We start from the raw sequence: 26,176 nt of genomic DNA on the forward strand, positions 1-26,176 counted from the left end.
CGATGTGTCATTGAATAGCTCAGACACCATTCTGGAATTCGTCGAATACGCTCTCTGTTTCAGATATCTGCACAGGAAAATTTCACACTGATTGAGCTCAGGAGAACAGTTAATACCATTCTTGTGTGATCCGGTACCTAGAACAATAACACAATTCTGAAATACTCTATTTGCAGAATTAATAGGTGCGACGTGGAGGAGAGCGCCATCTTTGATTAACCACATGTAATCGAATCCAGGAGTGTTTTAAATGATGGAATGAAATTATTGGCCAAAAAACATTATAGTAACTTAGATTCGTGGAGTTCCATCGACGTACCAACTATTCCTTAATTAGATACTGCTCATCAGATAGTGACATGCAGCGGGTTACTGACCTGTTTATTTCGAATAAGGACTTTCTGACCATCACAAATCCCCAATTTTGTTTGTTGATATAGTTATTAAAATGAAAATTTACTTCATAATCAAACCACACTTTGTTGTTAATGCAGTCCACTAAATCATTTGCAAACCCCAATCTTTGTTTTTTCGTGAACACATTAATGATTAATGCATTTGAACTTTGTACGGAAAGAGTTTCAACTAAGTGACGATAATTTGCATCAAATTTTTTCAATTAATGCCAACCTCTTGCGCTGCCCGTCCGATCAATTTTGGCGGACTTCGCACAAGTACTTTTCTAGTTTGCTCCACAATGTCAAATGTGGAAACAATTACCTTTCGGGCAACATTTTGATATTTCTTGATTATTCGAGTAATTCGGTCAGGGCTAACATGTAGTTTAAACTCTTTTGCAAATGCTCTTGAGACGGTAAATTGGTTTTTATTGTTTTCTTACATTGAAAATATGACAGGAATGGAATATCTTGGCATTTTGAATTTATGTTGAAATGAACACGATACAAGAGAAGACACACATGAACTTTTGTTATAAATTTAGTTTAGCCTCGAAATTTGAAAATGTTATTTTCAGTGGTTTTAAAAGTAGCTATTATATTTCTTTATTGCGCTCTCATTTCTTGTCAACTCGCAATTTATGAATATAAATTCAATCGTTGAGATTTCAGATGTAAGAATAATGAAAGAAAGACAAAGGTTCAGAATTATAAATTACAGTCTTGTACAATAAACATATTTCCCGCTTTTTGCAATATATTTAAGAGTATTGAATTTCGGATTTGATATCAGAAGTCCATAGGCTGAAGATAGATTCCATTAGTCATGTGTGTGGAGATTTTGGTAGACAAATCCTTGGGGAATCAATGCTTTCTCAAAAATTACAGCACATAAATTTAGAGAGGGAGGAGGGATGATGGTTTTGTTTGTCCTATGCCTTTTATTAAGTTAGGAATTGGAAGAATTATGCAACACAAATTATACATATGTCATTGAACTTCATTGCTCGCGTAATGTATCATTAAACCTTATGCCAACTGATATTAAAGATTCTATAATGCCCATCTTTTCATAGTTTCGGAACTTTTCTTCGGAAACATTTGAAGCTGTTATTTAGTCTCATACTTTTACATTATATTACATATTACTGCATATATTTGCATTTTATTTCCTATGGGATGCCATCAGTGAAATTCGAAAAACCACTATACACGGTACGTAATGTAAGACATTTACAACCTTTTAATTTTTTTTATTAACTTTAACTATGGCACCTTGAACTGTAATAAATATGCGAGTGACTTTTTGATATAATGAAAATAACGTTTCAAGAAGTTGTTTATTTATATGTTTTGATTAACTAGGTCAGAATTAGATATATGTTAGAAATATATTTGAAGTTACAAATGAAATATTATTTTATCTCATTATTACTGCTTGTTCGCATAATTCTTGATACTTTCCTAGAAGGAGAATTCGTGGTCAAAGTGACATCTTGAAATCCTTGCACTAAATACTTAAATATTTACTCATTCGCTCTGTAACTGATCAAAATAACGGGACTGACCATGGGATAAGAACTTTATTATGATTGAATGAAAGGAAATTGATTTTAATAAAGAATTATTCAAAAAAGCTACTTAAGGTAATAATTAAACAAAAATGTATTAAAAATAGTGATATTTTTGATATGGAGAGCACATTCCAATAAAAAAAGGTGATGCTGCCATTCGAAAAAATATTGAAATATTTTCATTGTAACTGCAACTGTTAGAGTTTAACTGTTGTTTTGCATATGATTCTTGAAAATATACCTGAAAATGAATCTAAGTTTTATTCCGTTCTTGTGAATGTTATGATAATTATAGTCTCATATATCGAGATAGTTTTAATTTTATAATCATCCGATGTTATAATACACAATTTTACCACCCATTTACCAATAACTAATAGGTTATCTCTGTTTAATAAATGTAAATTGAATTAAGTACCTCCCTCAGTTACTTAATCAAAAAATTTTCAGCGTAAAATTTTGAATATTTACACAAGTTACATAAATATTATATATAAAATTGAATTGAAAAGCTCGTAAACATTTTATAATAATTTTGAATGTTTTAAACTAATATAAATATATTTATATATATAAACATTTAAATAATAAAGATAAATAAAAATGAATATAATAAAAAAAGCATGAATTAATGTATATATACAAATCCTGTGCAATGTGTTGTTTTTTTGTTATATTTAGGATGCAAGTCTTGTAAAAATACACATTGTCTCTATAACTCTCTCCTTTAAATAGTTTCTTTAAGTTACAGAGAATGTTGATATAATTAATATAGAATTCTCGGAAGGTGTATTGTAGGTGTGGACGGAATTGGCGCACAGTGATGCATGTTTCTTTAGATGAAAATGCTGCTTCAGATTTTTCTTCGATGAACATTAATATTAGCATTTTGATAGCTTAATAACATACTGGAATTTGCTGATGTGGTTGATGAGGTTCTAATTTTTTTTTGTTTTGATTTTTCTTTTCTAGACATCTTATTTGAACCAAACAAATTCATTTTAAATTGATGAACTTTTTATTGCCGGGATGATATTAAGATACAATTTGTTATATAATGAAATGAGGCTTCATTTCAATGGGGATAAAATAGCAGAAAGGAATATTGAAAAGTTTGAATATATGAAAGTATGATTGAAAAGAGCCAGGACATGTAATAAAGAATTTTTCCTTGTCCATCTTATGAGAGATAATGAAGCTTTTAGAATCGGTTGATAGTCCTATACCTCATTCCCACAGTATTTTCTATTCTAAGATCATTTGATTGATTGATTCAGTGTGATACTGGGTATTTTAGATTGTGTCCTCACAGACAAAAAAGACAGATACAGATGTGGAATAAATAGGAAAAAGATGTAAATTTTTTTGACATAACCTTGTACAAATTAGACAATAAATGTTTCTTCCAGTCAAAACAACATTTAATAGTCGAAACGGTTAATTTAACTTCTTTATCGCAATAAAAAATTGAAAAAAATTTAGGTAGATTGATGTTTTTTTCAGATAATTTGTCCTCGCCTTGTGACAGTCTGAGTAATGTCTCTGACTGGTTCCAGCAGATGGATAGTTGCCGTGATATGCAGTGCCTTGAATTTCCTTCACTTGGGTACAGCTCGTCTTTCTGGTACTATGTATCTTGCCGTCTTGGAGAGATATCACGTCGACAGAAGCAAAGCCTCACTTCCATTTATACTGTGCTACACAGTGAGGAATATATCGGGTGAGTTAGAATTCTTTACTTAAACACTGCAAGATGCCCCAAAAAGGATTCCACACGTAAAAAAAAATGAATAAAAATAATTTAATGCAAGCAAGTTGAAAAATATTTATTAATATATTGCCACATAAACCGGAATAATTAGCAGTTGCCATGGCTTAGCCAGCAAAGCATCTCATTTAAGAAGGGTTGGTCCATGGTTCGAATCCTAGCCTCGGTGTCTTATCCATACTGGAATCCTTTTATTTAAATTCAAATATATTTTATGTAAGATCCGGAAGGCTCTAGATCTTCGTTAAATATTCAAATTGGATTATATTCAAAAATTCTATATATGTATAAAAGCTGAACCCCATCAGTGACGGGTGAAGTCTCAGCCTCGTGCTGTTGTGAGTTGCTTAATTTTAATAAATCTAAGTGTTTGTTTAAACTAACGGCGTAATTCTTTCCGTCTTCGTGACAATATTAAAAAGTATGATATTTTTTTTATTTTGATTGTTGCTTTTTATTGAATTTATTATAATTATTATTAAAAAATGCATTTTTTTCCAAATTCACTATCAAGTGGTGCCATTTATTTGGGCACAAAATTAAATTAACTTTTCATAAGTTAGTTATTATTCTTTTCTAAAAATAATTAAATAGTATATTTATACACAAATGCACAAAATTTGACTACTAGATTTGTTAACTTGCTGACGTGATCGTATATATTTGTAAACATTTTGTAAATAACATCGTGTTTCATTAAGTTGTCGTATGCATTAAAGCGTTTTTACTGCAAATTTCTTTACATTTTGATTGCTATTGGAACTAATATTGTATATGCTGATGCCAGTCAACAAGACTGAATTTCAGTCAATCTAGCCCGCAGTAGTCTATCATGCATCTAATCTAACAATCAATCTTGCATAACAGTAGTCTAACAAGCATTCAATCAATAAATCGAGTACGCAGACAATTGTGTAGTAACTCATAATAATCTAACACGCAGAAAATGACGGCTGAAAAAGCAAATGACGTAAAGAAGGTTAAGTCATTGAAAATAAATGAAATAACGAACATTTTGCCTGTATGTATTTGTAGGCAGCAGTGGCTTAATGGTAAGGTCTCGGAGCCGGAGGGTTTCTAAACCCAATATCACTAAAGATTCGTAGAGTATGAGGGTCTGCTGAATGCTAAATCTGACGTCGTGGGTCAAATGCCTTCCTTTGGAATGGCTCACAATAATCTAACACGCAGAAAATGACGGCTGAAAAAGCAAATGACGTAAAGAAGGTTAAGTCATTGAAAATAAATGAAATAACGAACATTTTGCCTTTATGAATTTGTAGGCAGCAGTGGCTTAATGGTAAGGTCTCGGAGCCGGAGGGTTTCTAAACCCAATATCACTAAAGATTCGTTGAGTATGAGGGTCTGCTGAATGCTAAATCTGACGTCGTGGGTCAAATGCCTTCCTTTGGAATGGCTCACAATAATCTAACACGCAGAAAATGACGGCTGAAAAAGCAAATGACGTAAAGAAGGTTAAGTCATTGAAAATAAATGAAATAACGAACATTTTGCCTGTATGTATTTGTAGGCAGCAGTGGCTTAATGGTAAGGTCTCGGAGCCGGAGGGTTCTTAAACCAGATATCACAAAAGATTCGTTGAGTATGAGGGTCTGCTGAATGCTAAATCTGACGACGTGGACCAAATGCCTTCCTTTAGAATGGTGTGAAATATTGGAGAGGAGGTCCATTTAAATGTCGTTTTCGTCATCTGATAGAGGTTCAAAATGAAGGGATTCCTTCCCAGTATCCTTCGTGTTGCTTTCAAGCAGACCTTTAATATAGCTAAACTAAATTAAATCCTGGAAATGGTATTTGGGCGAGAGAAAACTGCAGAGAGTAATCCTGAAGTTGTGATCTCTTTTATTTGAATTACAACACTACTTACTGAATTTGAGCAGTAAAAATAAAAGGTGCATTTTATGTGGTTGTTCAATGTAGCTGGTAAACAAAATTTCTATTCTGCATTAAGCAATTTCAGATTTTTATATTTTTGAAAGTATTGGAAGAAAAATATAATATTTGAAACATCCCATCACTCATACAGCTTTAAAAATATATAAAATCTTGAAAATCTTAATTTTATAAAATTTATCCGTACTTTTATCTTATAAATTTTGGTTTCTGGAATTTTAATATTAATAAAGGATTAAATAGACACTTTTAAAACTTAAAAATAATAGAAAACATTAAAATATTACATAGCTTATAACTTTTTTTTAGAGTGGCCTGATGGTAAGGTCTCGCCTTGTGAGCCGTAGGGTTTCAGGTTCGAGACTCCATTCCACCGAAGAACCGACGTGTAAGGGGGTTCTCTTGCACGATAAATCTGTCAGGGCCAAACGTCCTCCCGTTGGTGTGTTGTGGAGAGGGGAGTGCCAGCTCATGTGTCGTCCTCGTCATCTGACCGCAGTTCAAAATAACGAGTCCGTCCCAAAATAGCCCTAGTGTTGCTTTAAACGGGACGTTAATATAGCTAACTAACTAACTTTTTTAGAAAAGCCAAGAATATTATATGAAAAGAAATCATATTCATAAAAAAACTCCCTTACTTCATAATGTATGCAGAAGTAAATGCCTTAATTGCGGCTGCTTTTTTATATGTACTATTAATATATAATACATAGCTTCCATAATAAATTTCAAGAATAATATCCGAGGGTATTTGGTTGATTGATTTGATCAAAGTATACACCTACTTTGATATTAGCCTTCCATTGTAAAATTACTTTTGTAGAAGAGCTCTATGTATTTGTCACTTACAGCGTCCAATCATTCAAGGAAAAGTTTAAACGAAACGATAAGAAATGAATTTTGAATGGCTTTGAACGTTATAATTTTTGGTAAATTTTCAAGAGACATTTAATTATTTTTATTTAAAATTTCGTTTATTTTCCAAGAAATATGTCACAATATTTTTAAAAATCAATCCAAACTACATTTTCTAAACCACTTAATGCACTATGAAAATCTTTATCCTTTATGAGGTACCTAATTCATGGAAGCAATTGAAACACTCTCCTTAAATTTTGCTTTGTACAACGAGATAAATTTTTTTTGTAGCGTTATTGAAATCTCCGCACTTTTTTTTCTCGAGTTCAATTATAATTTTACATTCGGGAAAGATACCTATCCTGAAATCTATCGTTTTGGTTATGCTTATTAAATACATAACTATTCGTGCCAAATTGTTAAATTAATCTCTCCGAACAAAGATTGTAATTAGAATAGTGTGTTATCTGTTATTCCCTTGCGTGTGATTACGTTGATTTGATTTATTAAATGTAATTTATCATATTAATCACTATGTTGTGTTAAATATTTATAATCACCTATACGATTCACGGTAGGTGGAGTGAATCGTTTGCATTTTAGCAGAAACTTCGAATGTACAACCCTCTTGCATTGCACTTTTTAATATGGTTTCGCAGCTTCGAAATGCAAATTAATAAAATCATATTCAGTGCAGTTGTTATATATAAAACCCGGCGGAACTGTTATTTTAATTATTTATTATTTTTTTGTAATGGTGGAGAAAATAGAAGTACACTTTTAAGTAATTTAATTATAGGGAGATTGCCTATTACAATAGTTCTCAAAACGTTACTTTGAAAAAATATCTTCATCGATTGTGGTCTCAAGAGCTTGAAATCACCCTTCATATATATATATATATAATATATATCAGGTGATTATAAAAAGACTATCCGATGTATGAGACCGTAACTATCATACCGTACGCAGGAACGGAATAAAATTTTAGTTCAATCTATTTTGAGGTATGAGTTCAAGAATCAAATGCAAAACAACAGTTAACAGTTAAACTCTAACAGTTACGGTTACAGTGACAAAATTTTAAAATGGCAAAACCAACTTTTTTATTGGAATGTGTTCTCCGTAGCAAAAAACCATAAATAGCGTTAGAACGGTACCTGTAGAAGGGAAATCACCAGAGTCAGACAGAATAAGAAGAATAGAGAAAACATCTGTGTTGTGTCTACCAGAGACGTGAAGCTCAACAGATTTCTTTCGGCATGGTATGTACTTTGGTTCTAGGTACCATCTGCTGCATCCATTGTGTCGTCGTAATTGAAGTAGGCCAAGTAGAAAATTTGTGAAACACAATAAAACGTTTTGTTTTCTGTTGTTCCTCTGCTGTTATTGGTCGTTTTGTCTGTTCTTCTTATTCTATCTACAGCTGGGGATTTTCGTACTACAGGTACCGCTCCAACACCATTTATTGTTTTCTGCTAAGGATAACACTAAAAGTAGTTGATGTTGCATTTGAAAATTTCTAAATTTTGTAACTGTAAATGTTAGAGTTTAACTGTTGGTTTCATATGATTTTTGAGCGTATACCTAAAAATATCTTGAATCAAAATTTCATTCCGTTCCTGTGATTACTATGATAATTGCGGTCTCGTGTAACGATATAAATTTTTTCAATAAGCTGCCATACCCGATTCCATCGAAGAACCATCGTCTGGTGGAATCGGGTCTAAGCGGGTCTGGTGCACGTTAAATCGTCCGGGCCAAACATCCTCCCGCTGGTGTGGCGTGGACTGGAGGGGGGTGGTACCAGATCAGGTGTCGTCCTCGTCATCTAACCGAGGTTCAAAATTACTAGGTCAGTCCCAAAATAGCCCTAGTGATGCTTTAACACGGGGCGTTAATATTACTAAACTAAACAGACCATTTCGATTATTTTTAACATATTTGTATTGCCATATTTAATTAAATAAAAAATACGTTACATACTTTTCTTAATTTGAAGCTATTAAAAACACATAGATTAAGGAAGAAAACTAATTGCATAAAAATAAAAGACCAGAGATATTTATTATTATTATGTAAATATGGCCACTCGGGAAAATTTCTGACGTTGCTCATGTTTTAGCTCTTTTGAATGTATTGAATTATGTTTATTTATATGTTTAAATGTAGCAATATAGTTAATGTACATATAATAAATTTATTTTCATTATACATGTTGAATATTTATTTAGCAGTAAACGCAAAGTTATTCGATATGAATAAATTCATCATCGATGTTCGATTCAATATACAATATTTCATTGTTTTTGATTAACGATTGAAAGAAATTTGAAAATATTAATTTAGATGTTAAGTTAATATTATCTTTTTACTATAATATAGTAATAACACCTTTGCTTTGCGAGAAGATTCATTTCTTGATTTTCCTCCTTTTACGGACTATGTTAATTATTTGATAGTGATATTCGAGTTTGGTGTGAAAACGGCTTATTCAATTGGAATTACTTTGGAGTTCTTTAAAAATGATCTCAAACATACGAATAGACGTACTAACAGACAGTAAGTCTTTTAACGGGTTTGATCTTAAACGATTCACATCTAATATTGTGGTGATACGGCCATCTGATTTTTGCACATCTTATTTTTTTTTTGAGTTATTGACTTACGTATATCTAAATAGAAAGATCGTGAGATAATGATAAATAGATTTGACTAAGAATCTCATAGATTTTATAACTCTTATAATAAAATTATGCTCCTAATTTTGTATTCTTCTATTATTAAGTAAACATAGGGGTTTCTGCAAAGCAGGACTTCCCGTTGGAGTATATCATCCAAAATTTTCATATATCTATTGACATTACTTAGACGATCAATATTTCTTTCATAAAGAGACAGTCAGGTATAATTCCAAGAATGGTTTCATTAGAATTTATAAACCTAGAAATAAAACATTTCGAATTAAAATCTAAAAAAAATTAATTAAAATTAATATTTTTTATGTTCTGCATTTATAAAAAAGCTAAAAATTCCAAAAAAAAAATCTGCTTGGACTTGTGGGTAACTGCTATTTTTTTTTTGAATCTAGTAAAAGTTGTAAGTTAATGAGCCTAGATGACTACGGTAAATAAAATTCCTTACAAAAATATGCAATAATTTTGAGCTTTATAAAATAAATAAGATTAGTTATCTTTTAATAATTTATCTTTCAATTATATTGAAAGTTACATTATTTGATTGAAAGCTTGATTTTTAAGGATTTTTATTATCATAATTTGTATTATTTTTATGAAAAAAAAATGCGAATAAAACAAAACTTTAGACTCAGTTTCAGCCAGCGTATTTAACCATTATTATACAAGGGGTGTTCAAATGAAAAGGTACGAAACGACACTGAGGGTATAAATAACTTTATTCAAAGTATACACCATAGGCCTGAGCACAACGATCCCATTGATTAACGAGCCGAAGGATTCCTTGTTCCAAGAATTCCTGTGGCCGTGACGAGACCCAGTCCTTCACAGCGTCCTTGAGTTAGCCATCCGAGGTGAAGTGCTTCCTTTTCAAATGTTTTTCCAGAGGATAAAACACATGAAAATTGCAGGGCGACATCTCCGGGCTGTCGAGCTGCTCCCACTTGAACTTGGCTAGTCTCCGCGGGTGTGACTCTGGAGATGCGTGTGGACGCTCGTTTATCATGAAGAAGAGCCACATCCTCAGTGAGTAGTCCCGCATTCTTTTGTTCTTGATGAACCTGCGTAGTCTTCGGAGTGTCTCACAGTACACATCGGAGTTAATGGTTCTTCTGTGCTTAAGGACTTCAACAAGCAGCGGACCTTGGATGACGAACTCAAAGACGCTGTGATAATATTTAAATGTATAGTTACTTTTTTATTCTTTTTAAAAATAAATTTTATGATACATTTGTTTTTCTCATTTAGGCCCTTTGGTCGGATATTTATCGACAAAGTTCGGTATCTACACGGTGACTATGTTGGGCGGCCTAATAGCATTTGTTGGCATTGGAGGTTGTTTCTTTGCTGAAGATATTGTTGTGGTTATCCTGTGTTGGGGAGTTGTATTTGGTAAATAGCCGAAATCTTGATAATATTTTTGTATTTTGTACTGTAATTAATAGTATTAGTCACATTTTATAGCATAACACAATCAGTCTTAACTTACAAAATGCTATGAAATGAAGAAGTAACTGAATTTTTTAAAACTGATAAAGAAAATTTCTAATTTTTTTCTTTACACCAAGAATTATGGAGCTTGAATACGGCCGCAGATGCCTTTGCATGGTATGGGCGAAAAATAGTTCAGAAATATAAAGGTTTGGCTTAAATTTAGAATTTTTATTGAATATGTGGGAGCGTATATGTGTTTTAACACTAGAATGTTCGGGATTTCGATTACCCTTATAAACATCCGACGGTGTCGTTTCGACACCGAAATATAAAATATATAAAATAATTGTAGTAACTAAATAATTGCAGGACTACTGTTCTGTAGGGCTTAGTTTTAATACTTTTTAATATTATTTCATGTAATTATCATATATTATGACCCTTTATATCATAAAAAACTGTAACAAAACAAATTACTTCTTCCGATTCTTCGTAATCTCTTTCAAGCAATTTTACGTCTTCATCCGAATCTAAATTTCTTTGTATAACCCTTAGGACTCGACTGCCGCCGTTGAAACAATACTGGATACTTGAAGCTTAATTTATAGCTGGATAGCATACCTTATAGCATATTTTAGGTTTAAAATACATGTGTACGCACGTACGCACACATAAACAAAAATGTATTATTTTTAATCACATTGCAGTTACTTTGGTTAGCAATCAAAATTAGCAATTGCACTCAAACTCTTATATTTTTAAATAAAAAAAATTATACTGCTTTTTCGAGATGGTCATTGATTGTTCCAAAATAAGAAAATTTGAAACTTAATAATTCAAAAAACTTTGACAACAAAAAAAGATTTAAAAAAAATTAATGTTTGAAAAATATTTCTCTAAATATGAATAAAAAGTTCATCCGTTTTTATAAAACTTTTAATTTAATAAATTTAGTACCTATTAAATTATCTATTTAAAACAACGTATTCTTTTCTTCATTTAGAGCACTTCTCCAACTAGAAATATATAACTATTTCTGACGTTTAATAAATTAACTATGGGTCCAGATTAGAGTGGACATTTTGTATATACGAGGTTTCAGTAACCAAAGTTTTAAAAATAAGATATTTGAATTTGCTATCTCAGTGTTACTTACTAAGCATCTATATTATTAAGGTGTACGTACACACTAGAAGATTTTTTTTTAAATTTAAAATTTAAAAATTCAGTTTTTTTACAGTAGGTTATTAATATATTTTTTAACTCATTTCAGTGAGAAAAAACCATATTACACTAATTATTAATTAATTAAATAATATTTAATGAGCTAATTAGCCTATTTTTTGAAACATGATATCTTAAATTCTAATTTGTAAAGACACACAATTATAGTTGGAAATTATGCCTAATATTAGTCTTCATGTTGTCTGCCTCAATCAAGTTATAAAGGTATATAGTTTTTTTAAACAATTTTTACATCAACGATAAATAGAAAAAGCGAGATTTTTTCTGTCATTTTTACATTTAAATAGCTATTAAAAATTTATTTCTATAAATATAACTTTGATGGAGGCACAAAACATCCGCTATTTCATACAGATAATTTTGATATATAAATAACTGTATTTGGTTCATTTCTTGTTGAGTCATGATTGTTTGAATGAAGCAACATAGTGGAAAAATATCATTCTTCATAAAATGAGTTTTAAAAACGCCATGATTTGAGTTTTAATGAAAGCACCTCAAGAAAAATAATTATAATTCGAGAAATATTTTGAATATTGATAACATCTTGGTATCGTTTGAAAGCTAAAGGATCAGAGAACATTATTAAGCAATAGGAAAATATTCGATATTTTGAACGATTTCCGAAGTTTCAAGTGTGTACATACACCTTAATTTTTAATATAATTATTTTAATTATATTTTATTGATTGTTATTTTTTTAAAAATTACTTAAAAGTAAGCTTATGGGGGCTTCAATCTAAAATTTCAATTATCGAAATGCCATAAAGATTTTTCTGTTGAAAATATTTTTTATTTATCTTTAGGTTTTGGATTTGGAATGGGTTCAGTCTTAATTCCGGAAATTCTAAACCAGCATTTTGACAAGTACGTTTCGAATGCCAACGGAATAGCTTTTGGGGGGGAGTGCATTGCCGGATTTGTGTTGCCTATATTTTTGAAATTTTCTTTCAATACTTATGGCACATCAGGGACATTCTTAATATTGTCTGGTCTAATGTTAAACAGCATCCCTGTTACACTCCTGTTGAAACATTTCTCCCACTGCCAGGCGCCTGAACAGCATCAACGTACTCAAAGTCAAGAGCATTCTACTGGTGAAAATGGACTGCATTGCTCAATAAATGGAGCAAACAATGATTCTTTTGAAATTGAAGACTGTGATATGCCTCTTGTAACAACGGCATTATTGGCAAAAAAGGAATCGTATCCAAAATCTTCAGAAATAAAAGAATTTCCATCTGTAGAAAGGTTTAGTATAATGGGAAAGGATGAAATAAATAAAAGTAATTTTAATGTAAAAAATTCAAATTTTAATAGAAATATTTATTTAGATGTCTCCAAGGAACATCTACTTCCAGATTTAAAAATGCGAACCAATAAAAGAAATTGTCCAGTAAATAGATACAATGCAAAAGTTTATAAAAAACTAAACATTCAAACAAGAAAATCTGACTGTCAAGATTCAAAAGCATCAACATCTAAAGACATTATCTTTCACTCATATCCAGGGAAACAGAGAAAATGTAGCTATGCTTTTTATTCTAAAATAAATATTCCAAATCATTCTAAGACAGAAAACCAGTATGCTTCAATGAAATATTATGGATCTTTGGACCGTGAAATTCAAAAGTTTGGTAACTTATCTGAAGAATTAAGCAGTCTGCCAGAGCTACCAATAACATCTACCAATGAAAAGTCATCAGACAATCTCTACAAACACAGCATTAAAGTGACATTACCAAATATTTCGACATCATATTTAACGGCATCTTCGCCAGAACAGACCTCGCCATCCAATCCTTTTAAAATCTTTTTAGATCCAGTTTTCTGTGTGATACTTCTGACTCAAAGTACCATGCTCTACAACGTTACATTGGTCTGGACAGTAATTGTAGATTTCTCCAGAGACAGTGGTCTATCATCCAGAGAAGAAATTTACGTCTTGATTTTTTTCTCTGTTTTGGATATGATAGGGCGTTTGGGTCTAGGCTGGTTTACTGATGCTGGCTGTGTGTCAAATTCGACATTTTCTGGTGTGTGCTGTTTTGGCATGGGTATTTCCGTCGGAGCTTTAGTCTTTTTCAGAGAAGTTGCTGCAATCGGATCTTCTATGTCTCTTTTTGGGCTGTGTCTTGGAGGATTCTTGATTGTTTGTCCAGGGGTGGTAAATGACCATATTCAACCAGATATGAGAGGAATGGCATTAGCTTCGAGGCTCTTTCTGTTTGCACCGATGAGTTTATCCCAATCTCCATTAATAGGTAATTATATTTTTTGAATATTCCATGTACAAAATTTATTGCTCTGTATTTTAAGTAAATTACAAATGGATGTAAGAAAGGAATTTCGAAGTGAGTACAAAAGGTAACTCAAATTTAGAACGTAATTAATAATAATAATAATGTAGGAATCAATAATAATCTCGATGTTCCATATAGTTTGTCCTAAAAATTGCTGAATTTTATTACTAAAATGAAATTTAGTTCTAATTTGAAGTCTGTTTTAGATTTGGATTTTATTTGCACAAGAGCCATGATATTGATTATGCTACGCCAAACTGAAGTTTGTTTTGATCGAACGGGTTTCTTAGAAAATAAGTTTCAATATACAGGGGGGGGGGGTTTATAATATATAAGTTCCACTTTGAAATGGTCATAAAAGAAAAACTATTGGACAAAATGTTATCAAACTTGGAAGTAGTTTAAAGAAGGTCATGGGAATTTCTCTTCCGCCCTCCCCAAAAAGTTCAAATACTCACCACCAGAGGGAAAATGGCTCTGTATGCAATATTGTTAAACAAAATAGGACATAAAGGCATCGGTTTAAAATGTGTTTGATCGTTTCTGAAACGTGTTATAAAGCATGTTCGATGTGGTGCCCATCATTATCTGAAAGCAAATTGAATCGCTTTACTACATTCTCAACAGTAACTCTTAGCATACCAGGAGGAATGTTAAGCACATGTCGGTGCATCGCTTCTTTTATTTCCGCCAAATTGTTTAAATTATCACTATAAACAGTGCTTTTGAGATAACACACATTGAACATGCTTTATAACACGTTTCAGAAACGATTAAACACATTTTAAACCGGTGTCTTCATATCGTATTTTGCTTAACAATATTGATACAGCGCCATTTCACCCCTAGTGGTGAGTTTTGAACTTGTTTTTTTTTGGCAGAAAAGAAATTCCCATGACTTTCCTTTAAACTATTACCAAATTTGATAACATTTGGTGCAGTAGTTTTCGTTTTATGACCATTTCAAAGTGGAGCTTTAATTGTAACCACCCTGTAAATATAGTTTTAGCAGATTATTACTTTAACAGGAAAATCAAAATCAGAGAAATATGTAAATCCTTCAAAAGCAATGCAAACTATTCGATGCGGTAAAATCCAATGCTTAGATTGTCTTATTATTGTTATTTGGAAAATTTAAATAAATAAGGTGTTCCTAAGTTCTCTCTTATCCCATGGAACTAATTAGTCCATTGGAATAAAAACGAGCAATTTAGTTCATAGATTTAAAATCTGGATGAACTTTAATTGTCGAATAGCAATCTTGAATTGTCAGAAAGTAAAATAATTAAGTAATTCCAGCGGAAGTATCGTCATTAGTCTATTTGGTTATTTTAGTAATGTTAGTATAAAAATATTTCAAAACGGTCATATCTAAGAGATTTGAAATGTTTTTTGGATTGTGGAGTGGATGTAACAACCAAAGGGATTGAAAATGTTTGTAAAAACGTATATTTATGAAAAAAATGAAGATTTTTTTTAATTAACACTATTGGAGAAAGAGAAAAAGTAAAGGAAAAAAGTAAAGTTGCACAAGGCAAAAAAAAAAAAAAAAAAAAAAAAAAAACTAACACTAGCAATGATATTTTAGATACTATATTACCTATTAACCCGTGATTTACCTTCTTGAGATTATTACCCATGTAGGGAACGTTTTAAATACCATAAAATAATTAATATCGTATTGCGTGTGAGTTAAAAAATGCAATGATGGGAAAAATATGAATATTGCTCTTGATTTTAATAACCATATTGAGTAAAATATTCTCAGCATGCTGAGAATTTAAAGAAATAAAGCTTCATTTTTCTGAGACTAAAAGACGGAGCTCTGAATATCAATGTTTTAAACGTTTATAGCCCATTTCAAAACTCATCGGGGAAAAAGCACAATCCATGCATAATGTACGATAATTTCAGTTCTAAAGAGATGTTTAAAGCCGATTTAAGAATTAAAAAAATATTTCTGCTATTAAAATTTTATGAAATAATTAGAATATTTTAAGTTATTGATATTTTAGCATCAAAATGTTCCAGAAAACAATTATAAGTGAAGCTGATTTTTTGCATTTTTGGATTGATATATCTAAAACGAAACAAAAATTCATCCTTTTTCGTCATGTTAAATGTAGTTTTTACATACTCAAACATATGACATTATATACTCTATAATTTTTCGAAATTCTATCTTCAAATTTGGCTTACATTGCACACTTTATAATTATTTTTCATTAAGTTAATTTCCTTTGCTTTTTTCTTTATATCTTCTTTGTTAATATGAAAAGTTTAGTTGCTTTTTAATTACTTGTTTAATTTTGTGTAATTTATTGTTTACATTTTATATTAAAGTTAGAATTTATAATTTCTTATATATATTCTCTTTTTTATTGTCCTTTTGAAGCAGCACCCAAATTGGAATTATATTAGTCAACATTCGAGAGCTAATATTAAAACGAATAGTAGATATTTTCAAGAATTTGGTTTAATGGTGAATTTTGCTTGGCTTGGTATATCAAAATGAATTAAACTGAAAGAGGCTCATTCCCCGAATTTTATCGTTATTAATCCGGAATTGTCTCATCGGGTCACCGATGTATAACAGAAAGTTTGTTTTTCATTGAAAGAAATCAGTTTTACTGTAACCGCATTAAAAGTTATTTGAAAGTGGACAAAAGGCTTTTAGGGAATTTCCCCCATTTTTCTACGTCAAAAAACGGATGAATAGGCCTCTGAAGTCCGAACTCGTGTTTCAAAATTAGATTGCTTGAAGAAGGCCACTACTAATTTTTTTCGATTTTAGCATTATAATCTTATTTTGTTATGAATAAATATAGTTTGTCTTTTAATATTCAGTTCTTAATGCACAATAAACTTTAAATATCTTTTAAATATTACATAATTAAAATAGTTTTAAATGTAAAATTTTAAGTTATAATTAATTAAAAATATTATTTTGGAATTTAATTATCATATTTATCAATGTTTTTTCCGTGTGTCTAATTAACGTTTTTTAATATATATATAATCTTAATAATATAAATATAATCTTCTTTGTGTGTTCTTATATATGATATGATAATTATCTAATAATTAATCTACTTTTCTTATCTAATAATTATTTCTTACATGCACTCTAAAAATCTGCTGAGACGGTAAATTCCACGCCACGGGAAAAGGTGTAAAAATCACCTAATATCTCATCATTTCCTTAACAAGATTCCTTTTCCTTAATGAAAAAAAAATCCTCATCAGAGTCTCATAGTAAAATCACTGAAGGGAAGAAATTCTGTCACTTTTCACTTGTGCGAAAATACGTATTCCTTTGTACAAATTATAGCACCCGTGGAGAAATAAATTGAAGTTAATTCCAAAAGTTTCTTCTTTTAGGTCACGCATCTGCAAAATTATGTTGACATATATTTCTTATATCTTATTATACTCATTTTCTTTCTTATTTTATTTATTAAAGCATTTTGCATATGCGCACGCGATTTTCCACAACAGTATTCGTTGTTAATCTCTGATGATGATGATATTGTGCCCGCGTTGCCGCGGAAAGCGGGATGCAGTAGTTTCTGAGGGAAATACCCTGAGCACCCGACGGCAGAAGTCTGACTTCTAGCTCATGTGAAGATGACACTCACACATTCGCTTGTACAACCCCTTTTTACAGGGCGGCCCTTTCACACACTTCACAGATAGAACACAGGGTGAAGAACAACCATGCCCGAACCAGCACTCGAACCTGGGACGCCCAGATCACGGGGAAGACGCGTTATCTCTAGGCCGGGATCGCCGGCATTGTTAATCTCTTAAAATCATACATGAAATATTGTTAAAAGGTCAACCGCCCCTCTAGACAGGCATATCTTCTAGTATTTTAGTAATAAGTGTTTTTCTACTGATGAAGCATTTAAATGCCCACACATGAATAGGCATTTAACATTTTTTTCTAGGTTACTTCAGAGAAAAACTGGGTTCCTACAATTCCATATTCATCATAGTGGCAGTTTTGTGCATATTCAGTTGCTTCATGTCACTACTTACGCCCTATGCAGAGAAATTCAGAGAAAGAAGGCACAAAAATAATGGAATTTTAGGTAGAAATGTTGATGCTTTTGTATCTACTGCAAGTTCGATAGAACATCTAACAAATGAAATGAAAGTTTTGCTAAAATAGAGCAACCAGGGAGAAAAATAGGTATGTTAACTTTTCATTTCTAAAAATTAGATGGATTTTGCGTTCAGTTACTAAGCTTTAAATGTTTCAAAGTTTCTATAGCCAAAAGGAAAAATCAAAATCAAGAATAAAATTTGTAAAAATTATCACCTATAGCGGACACTAAGAAAATTATATCTGTATGTTTAATTAAATCTTATTGATTACACTTCTGTTATATAATGATTTAAATAAACTGTGTTATCTTTATAGAGAGTGTCCCAAAAATTGAAACAGGTATTTATTTCTCCTAAATATTGCACCTAGATATATCTCTAATTACGAAGTTTCATTAAATTAGGTGACTGATTGTGTGAAAATGTTGCCTCCTATGGAGGTTTAGAGTAAAAATTTTTAAAAATTAATTTTTATATAATAATTTTTTTAAATAACTCTATAATAAACTTAACTCTTTAATAACCTCTAAGCCCCTATAAAGTAAAAAGTTTCGATTAACGAACTACAGGATCATCAAAAAAGAATACCAGAATTTATTTACCAAAGTTTTATTATGCAAATTAATTAGCTCATATGAATACAAATTTGATACTAAAATATTACAAAAAGTATAAAAGTTTTATATCCATTTCGATATGTGCACCATTTATCATTCGAGAAACATCGACTGTATTCAATCTGCTTCCATGTCTTGTGAAGCATTTCTGAAGTTTCGGTTAGTGATCGGTTCAGCTATCTGAGGTTCAATTATGATTTGACGTTTTAGGTGGCAGATATCGGTAATTGTTTCATTGTACACGATGTTCTTTATGTGTCCCCAGAAATAATCAATTCGTGGTAGACAGAATTTTAAAATTATGCTATTCTCTGTGAGGAATAAATTCCCAATAACATGATAGTGAAGCAGACAACATCCAATATTGAAATCACGAACGTACTAAAGGGTTTATGCGATTTACAATCGCAGCAGTTATGACGATTGGCACACTCATTGATAAGAAATATCGTCTAATCCGTGAAAAGAATACGAAGTAAGAAGCTTGCATAATCATTTATTTTCAACGGTATAAAAATAGCAAATTCAGCTCGCTTAGTTTTACCCTAGGCTTCATTCCATATCTAAACTTAATCTTGTTGGCATGAAGTCGTAAACCATTATGAAGGACGTTTTGAATGGCAATTTTCTGAATTTCCAATGCTAAATTGCAACGATCTATGGACGTTTTATGAATTCTGACGTAGGATTGCCTTATGCGTTCGATATTTTCTTCTGAATTGCTGATGCTTCTTCCATCGATTTCATGTTTTGTCACGTGGAGCCTTTTCTCTGGAATGTAACATACGCCACTTACGTTACATTATTACTTTGGATTTTTAAAAAAAGATGATCAAGTTTTACATCAGATTTAATTGTATTTTTTAACACGAAAACCCCGTCTAACAAATGTTTGGCGCAGAATGACCAAATCTGGCCCTTGTGCTATAAAACCACATCAAATTGCTATACATATAAATTCTGCGTACCAAAATATAAATTGCGCTTTTTGTTACATGTTCTATATCTCTGGATGCAAACTTTCAAATTGAAAGAATAACTGGGAATGAGAAACTTTGTGGTATTGGAGAGAACTAACAGCGCCATCTAATGAACCGAGGAAAAACTAATTCTTTCACCGCGTTTCAGAGAAAAAATTACTTCCATACGTTAAAAAATTTTTAGTAAATTTTTAATTTCCAAAATTTTGGCATTCTTTTTCAATAACTTACATTGTTTTTACATTTATTTAAGAACACTCAAAGTTTTAGGTTTCTAAACACAAAACGTGCAAAGATGCGTTTATTTTTAAATTTATCTTAAATGCAGATGAATTTAATGTTCATGTCTAAAATGTTTCCGATATATAAAAACTCTCATACGCAAGTATTTGTCTTATAGAGCATCATTCAATCCTCTCATCTTGAAAGAAATTTGCTACTCGTACTCATTGTTATTCAGTTTAGTTGATAGTTGCAAATTATTATTATAGAAAAGGTTGAGAATTGACCATTTAAGGTATTATATCAAAAAAATACAAAAATTTCCAAAATGAAAAAAAAAAATATTGTTAAAATTATGTTCAAGATATTTAGTTTTCTTAAAAAAAGAAGAAATGAAAATAATGGTTTTGAAATATTGACAAATTATGCAGTATTTAATTCGAATGCAACTGTAGGCTTATATAAGTATTATTAAAAGGCTATAGAACTTTCTTTGGGTATCTTAAATGTTTCCCTTAATGCATCGTCTGATACTTTTTTTAAAAGTGTAATAAGTGCAGTTAAATGCATGTTTTGTTAATTAACTTATCGTGATATGATCATTAATCTTACCAGCACAACCGAAGACTTGTTCAAATATCTGTTAGAGGTATGTAAAAAAACCGATGTCAGTACATTTGCCTTTTAATATCTTTTAAATTTTGTAGACAAAAGTATGAAACTTTACATGTTCATAAATGAATGCTAGGGAGATGTTTTAATTACTTTCATTTTTTTTTACTATGGGCATTGTATAAACAAATTAATTTTTCAATATCAATTCCAATTGAAATCAAAGCGTTCGCAGATTTCAAAATGTATTCATACAATTGCTTATCTTATTTAATGGAGTTTTGAAATTTGAATCCCACGTATAATATTTAATTAAGTAAGCGCTTGCTTCTCTCTTTTAGAACACCCTGTATTTAAATTCAATAGGAAAAGCAAAGAACCAGTGTCCCTACCCTCATTCACTACTTCAATTTCTTTAGTTACAATAATATATAGCTTATAAAATTTAATTAACATGGGCGGGATATAGCATTAATTAAATTAATGGGCTGTAACTTCTTGAACTGAAATAGAAATTTCATCAAATAAGGAAACCAATAAAGTAAAAAAGCAGGACACAAGTTTCATTTTATAGTCATTTATTGGAATTGCATTGATTTCCAAGCATAAAAAAAATCGTATACTTACAAGAATTCCTTCGCTTAGTACCAGACCATAAGCAGAATAATACACAACTTATGAAATACAAATATATGGCTTTAAATAAAACAGCATTCTAGATATCTTTTGAAAAATAGAAAATTGAATTTTGTCATTATGTGATGCTGAATTAAAACAGCTCAAAGAATGAGAATGAAATTTAGGACACTCAGTTAGGATATGTGCGTCTGTAAAATAAACATTACATAGTCTCTCTTCCTCTGAATAAATGATATATGAAATCTAGAGTAATATTGAAAAGCAACAATTATCTATAAAGCTGGAGTTAATTCGTTTACACAAAGAAAGAATAAAATTGAAACCGTTTTTCGTTTTCTTATGAAACCGGAATTTATGAGTTATGCAGCTTACAATTTTATTCACTAGATGGAGACACATATTGCAGATATGATAAGACATCGAGAATCGGGTAGCAGAGTCATAGTTTACATATTAGTAAGCACTATATATTCTGTTCTGTTATTTTTATTCATATGAAAAAGTGCTTAATAAGTGAAAATGTGGTTCTTTATCTCATAATCTTGTATCGAATGGAGAAGAATACATTGAGAGAGGGATTCGATATTCGATTCTTTATCTAATTCGATGCTTTATCTAATATGAAGCATTGTTCAGACAGTTGCAGAGCCATCTGGCGATTTGGAATAATTGTGTAAATTATACCAAATAATAGTGTAAATTGTACCACTATTAAATTCTAGTTTCATGAAATGGAATACAATTTCATTCCATTTTTTTTTCTGTATAAATGGCATTTTCATTCGCTTCGAAATTATCAATTCTGAAAGCTTTATCGGCGTTTTGAATTATCCTTCATGCAGTGAAAAATTAGCCTATTATTAGAGTTCTAACAAATCTTTACGATTAAAATATGCGATAAGATTAAATAAGAATTTTTTTCCAATGATAAAATGAAACAGGCTATATGCCAAATATTAAATAATATATTTATTTAATAGACGGAAAATAAACAATTTACTTAAAATATTTATATACATAATGATGTAGTTTTTTCTCTGCAGTAAAATGTAATTATACTAAAACCCTAAAAATTTAAAAAGGAGAAAAAATGGTAGAACAAACCAGTGAGAGTGGACTCTCCCCAAACTTTCTCTCACACTCTCTAATAAATGTTATCTCAGAGAACCCCTTACTTGGCACTGATTACAGTACTTACGAAATATTAACATTTGGCGTGAAATTAAAATTTTTTCTAAATCTATCGTGTAGTCCTTGACAAGGTTTTTTGGAGATTAATCCCTGGCATGCAGTTAATTGTATCCGAAAATTGAATTTCTATTTTTGACGCGTTTTTCCCAGCCAATTGAAACAAATATGTGATACAAAACTGCTATAAAATACCATACCATAGTCATAAAACACCATACCAAATTTAGTATATTTAAGTCATTACATTTTTAAGATAACGAGTTTACATTTTACTGAAAGAACAGACAGGCAGACAATCAATCCTTATTGGATTTGGTTCAAAATTCGATACGTGGCTAGCTTAGAGAAGTTGATTATGTGTACTGAATCGTATCTATCTATCTTTCTTCTAGCTTCTTTTAACCGACAGACGGTTAACTTCTTGTTGGATTTAAATCAAAATTGATAGGTATCTACACTGGAGATGTTTGTCACATACAGACATTTTCCAAAAATGGGTTTTTCGAACTGATAGATGTCTAAAACATATAGATTCGTCAGAATCTGGAGTTCGAATTTTTTCACGATTACAATACTTTAATTTCTCATATACAGAGAATAAAGGAGGACCCCCACCCCCCAAACACACACACACACACTCACGGTGTAATGTTTCAGACCAAATCATGCCAGACAGTAGAAAATTCGTCAATATCAACTAAAGAATAGTTATCATAAAGAATGTTACCATTTTTGAAAATTCATCGCCTTTAAAAGGTTACTTTTGCATGCTTTTTAGAAAACTACCCGTTTTCTTAAGCTTCAAACTATAGCTTGCAGAGCATCTTAAATTCTTAAAACTAAAATAATACTCCAAGCAATTTAGAATTCCATCGGCTTGTTTATTCTTTCAACATAACAGCGTATATTACAAGCATTGCCAGATTCCAGAAGGTTTACAATTGATCATCAGCTATTAACAAAATATGTTCAAAGAAAAAATCGTTTGCTTTTACTATTAAATACTATTTTAAAATAAAAATAGTAGCAGTTATAAAATGTCTGAAAAGGAATCGTCTGCTAAATGTCTTAACAGATTTAGATTATGATATTTACCGAACAATTACAGTTTGGCTTTTGTAACCACTCTTTAGTTTAGTTGAAGAAACAGCAACGAATAATATATAACAAAAATGAAGTTGCACATAAATAAAAATTAAAATTAAAAATAATAATTAATAAAATAAAATTAAATAAAAGACTCCATTAAAATGTTGGTTTATTTTTGAAACTGAAAATACAGCAATAAAGTTCTGTTTTACATTTTAAATAGATTTTTTTTCCCACAGAGCTGTTCTTGAAGATCAATAATGAGGATTTTGAAACAACGAGAGATGATGACATTGATAATTGCAGAATCTATCTAAATTACAACTTTTTTTTAATCAGAATTTTAAACATGTCTCTTATTTAAGATCTGATCTCTTCAATATACATGTTTCTTATTGTGTTTTTATTTAATAGGTTACTTTAATGATATCAACAAGTAGTAAAATAAGTTGTTCAATTTTAAATTTGTTATATTTTTGTAAATCTGAGTTTTTAAAAATCTGAATAAAGATCATTTTTACTAATTACTGATTTACTAATGTTATTTTTTGTCAAATTTAGATATGTATATATTTTTCTGTTTTTAAAAAAAAATTCCAATTCTTAATTACATTTTTTAAATTTCTGTAACATAAGAATGCAGTTTAACTTTTAATGGATTTGATAAGCTGAAATACTATGTATGTAAACTGTACGATCCGATATGCAAAGCCAATACTCATGCTAAACTCTGTACAGAGATAATCGCTGTGTTTAAGTCTACCAAATTTACCAAGTTATTTCTTTCTAGGAGGGGGGAGGGGGCTCGGTAAATTGAGATCAGAAATGAATAAAAAATGTAACATTTTTTCTCAATAACAATAGCACGTAGTATTGCATATTTATTTATTTAAAAGTGCAAAAGTGATGATAAATTTTACACCTTATCAATAATTAAGAAAATTAAGTTTCTGTAGGAAAATTCAGATATAAGACAATTATATAAATTTGGAAATACTGCTAAAATGATTGACTTATTCCTCTGCTTTATTGCTACTTTCGAAAACCCAACGAAGACTGATTGATTGAGTTTTCTGGCGCAAGAGCCATGCTGCGCCAATCTAATGGTAGAATTATAAAAAGGTTTATAAAACATTCATTTATTTATTAAAAAACAACTTTGGTTTGGTTTTGTGTGTTTTACTTGCGCGAGAGCCATATTTGGCTATACTGCGCCAATCAAATGGTAAAAGTATAAAATTTATTAAAAAACATTTATTTAATTAACACAGACAAATAAAGAAAAATTCCAAAAGAAGATGTGAAAATAGTTATAACATCTTAAAATTAAAAAACTATGATTCATGAGATTTTGATACAATGATGAAACGTACAAATATACAAAAAGGAATGTTCTACGCAAGAAAAGAATGATTAAAATGTCTAAATACAAGTTAAAAAGCCAATAGCTCTTAAGAATTTAAAAATATTTGGGTGGTATCTTTCACCCACTAAGTCCTGCAATGTTGAAGACAAGGTAAAAAAAACGAGCACGGTATGAATTAAAGACAGGACATTAACTTTGCAGCTGTTGCACATAGACGCATTTTCCCCAAATACGAGATGTTTGTGGGTAAAGCGAGTATGTCCTATACGGTTGTTGTTGTTGTGCGATTTTATTGGCGCAAGAGCCATTCTTGGCCATACTGCGCCAAGCGTATGGTTTTTGGTTTCATCTCATAATACAAGATATTTTTCTAGAATTTAAAATAGAAAGTTCTGATAAAAATTAATGAATTATTTTTTCTTTTTAAAAAATTGTCCAAATTCAAATTTAACATTGAGTAAAGACAACAAAATTACTCCAAAAGAGAAAAAAATGATGCTGTTAAAAGCTCAGTAATAGACAGTTGAATGATAAAAATGTCAGATACAAGTAAAAAACCGAATAGATTTTAAAAATTTAAAAATATTTGGATGGTATGTTTCACCCACCAAGTCTTGCATGTTAAGTGACGAGTGGAAGAAGTGACGACGATGAACATTAAATTCAGGGCATTCGATCAAAATATGTTGAACGCTAAGTTCAGTACGACATTTGGAACACGTTGGCGCTCTCTCACCAAAAAGGAGATGACGGTGAGTATGACGAGTGTGTCCTATACGGAGGCGAGTCATTTTGACATCAGCCTCGCGTTGTGGAAGAATGGGCCATAAACCAATTGTGGGTTTGATGAAATGCAATTTATTATTGATCTGCAGATCCCATGCCATCTGCCATTTAGAAAAGATTTGACATACAAGAGACCGCTTAGCATCACAATATGGAAGCGATTGCGATAGAAATAATGTTGCAGATTTGGTTTCAAAGTCTGCCTTTTCATTTCCGGATATACCTGCATGCCCTGGGATCCAACAAAAAATAATTTTGAAACCCCTATTTTCTAGGAGTCGTAATGTACACAAAATTTGAATGGCAATTGGGTGCATCTGATAATGATAATGAGAGAGTGTTTCTAAAGCACTCAGACTGTCAGTATAAATTAT

At 30.8% G+C, this 26,176-nt stretch overlaps 1 protein-coding gene across 2 annotated transcripts in view; it reads left to right on the forward strand.

The window, feature by feature from the left end:
* LOC129987486 (uncharacterized) overlaps nt 1–24,092 on the forward strand; it is a 40,986-nt gene extending 16,894 nt beyond the window's left edge. The window contains exons 2-6 of one of the 2 annotated variants that reach the window (XM_056095462.1): nt 3,476–3,692; nt 10,457–10,600; nt 12,694–14,151; nt 18,141–18,385; nt 23,890–23,983. In XM_056095462.1, coding sequence (XP_055951437.1) covers nt 3,509–3,692; nt 10,457–10,600; nt 12,694–14,151; nt 18,141–18,364 — 2,010 coding nt within the window. In that variant the 5' untranslated portion in view covers nt 3,476–3,508 and the 3' untranslated portion in view covers nt 18,365–18,385; nt 23,890–23,983. Of the gene's footprint in view, nt 1–3,475; nt 3,693–10,456; nt 10,601–12,693; nt 14,152–18,140; nt 18,386–23,889 lie in introns of both variants that reach the window. The other variant, XM_056095463.1, reaches the window with a different exon arrangement.
* The last annotated feature ends 2,084 nt before the right edge of the window (nt 24,093–26,176 follow it).

This window comes from Argiope bruennichi, chromosome 10 (genome assembly GCF_947563725.1).
Source record: "Argiope bruennichi chromosome 10, qqArgBrue1.1, whole genome shotgun sequence".
Lineage (NCBI taxonomy): Eukaryota > Metazoa > Arthropoda > Arachnida > Araneae > Araneidae > Argiope > Argiope bruennichi.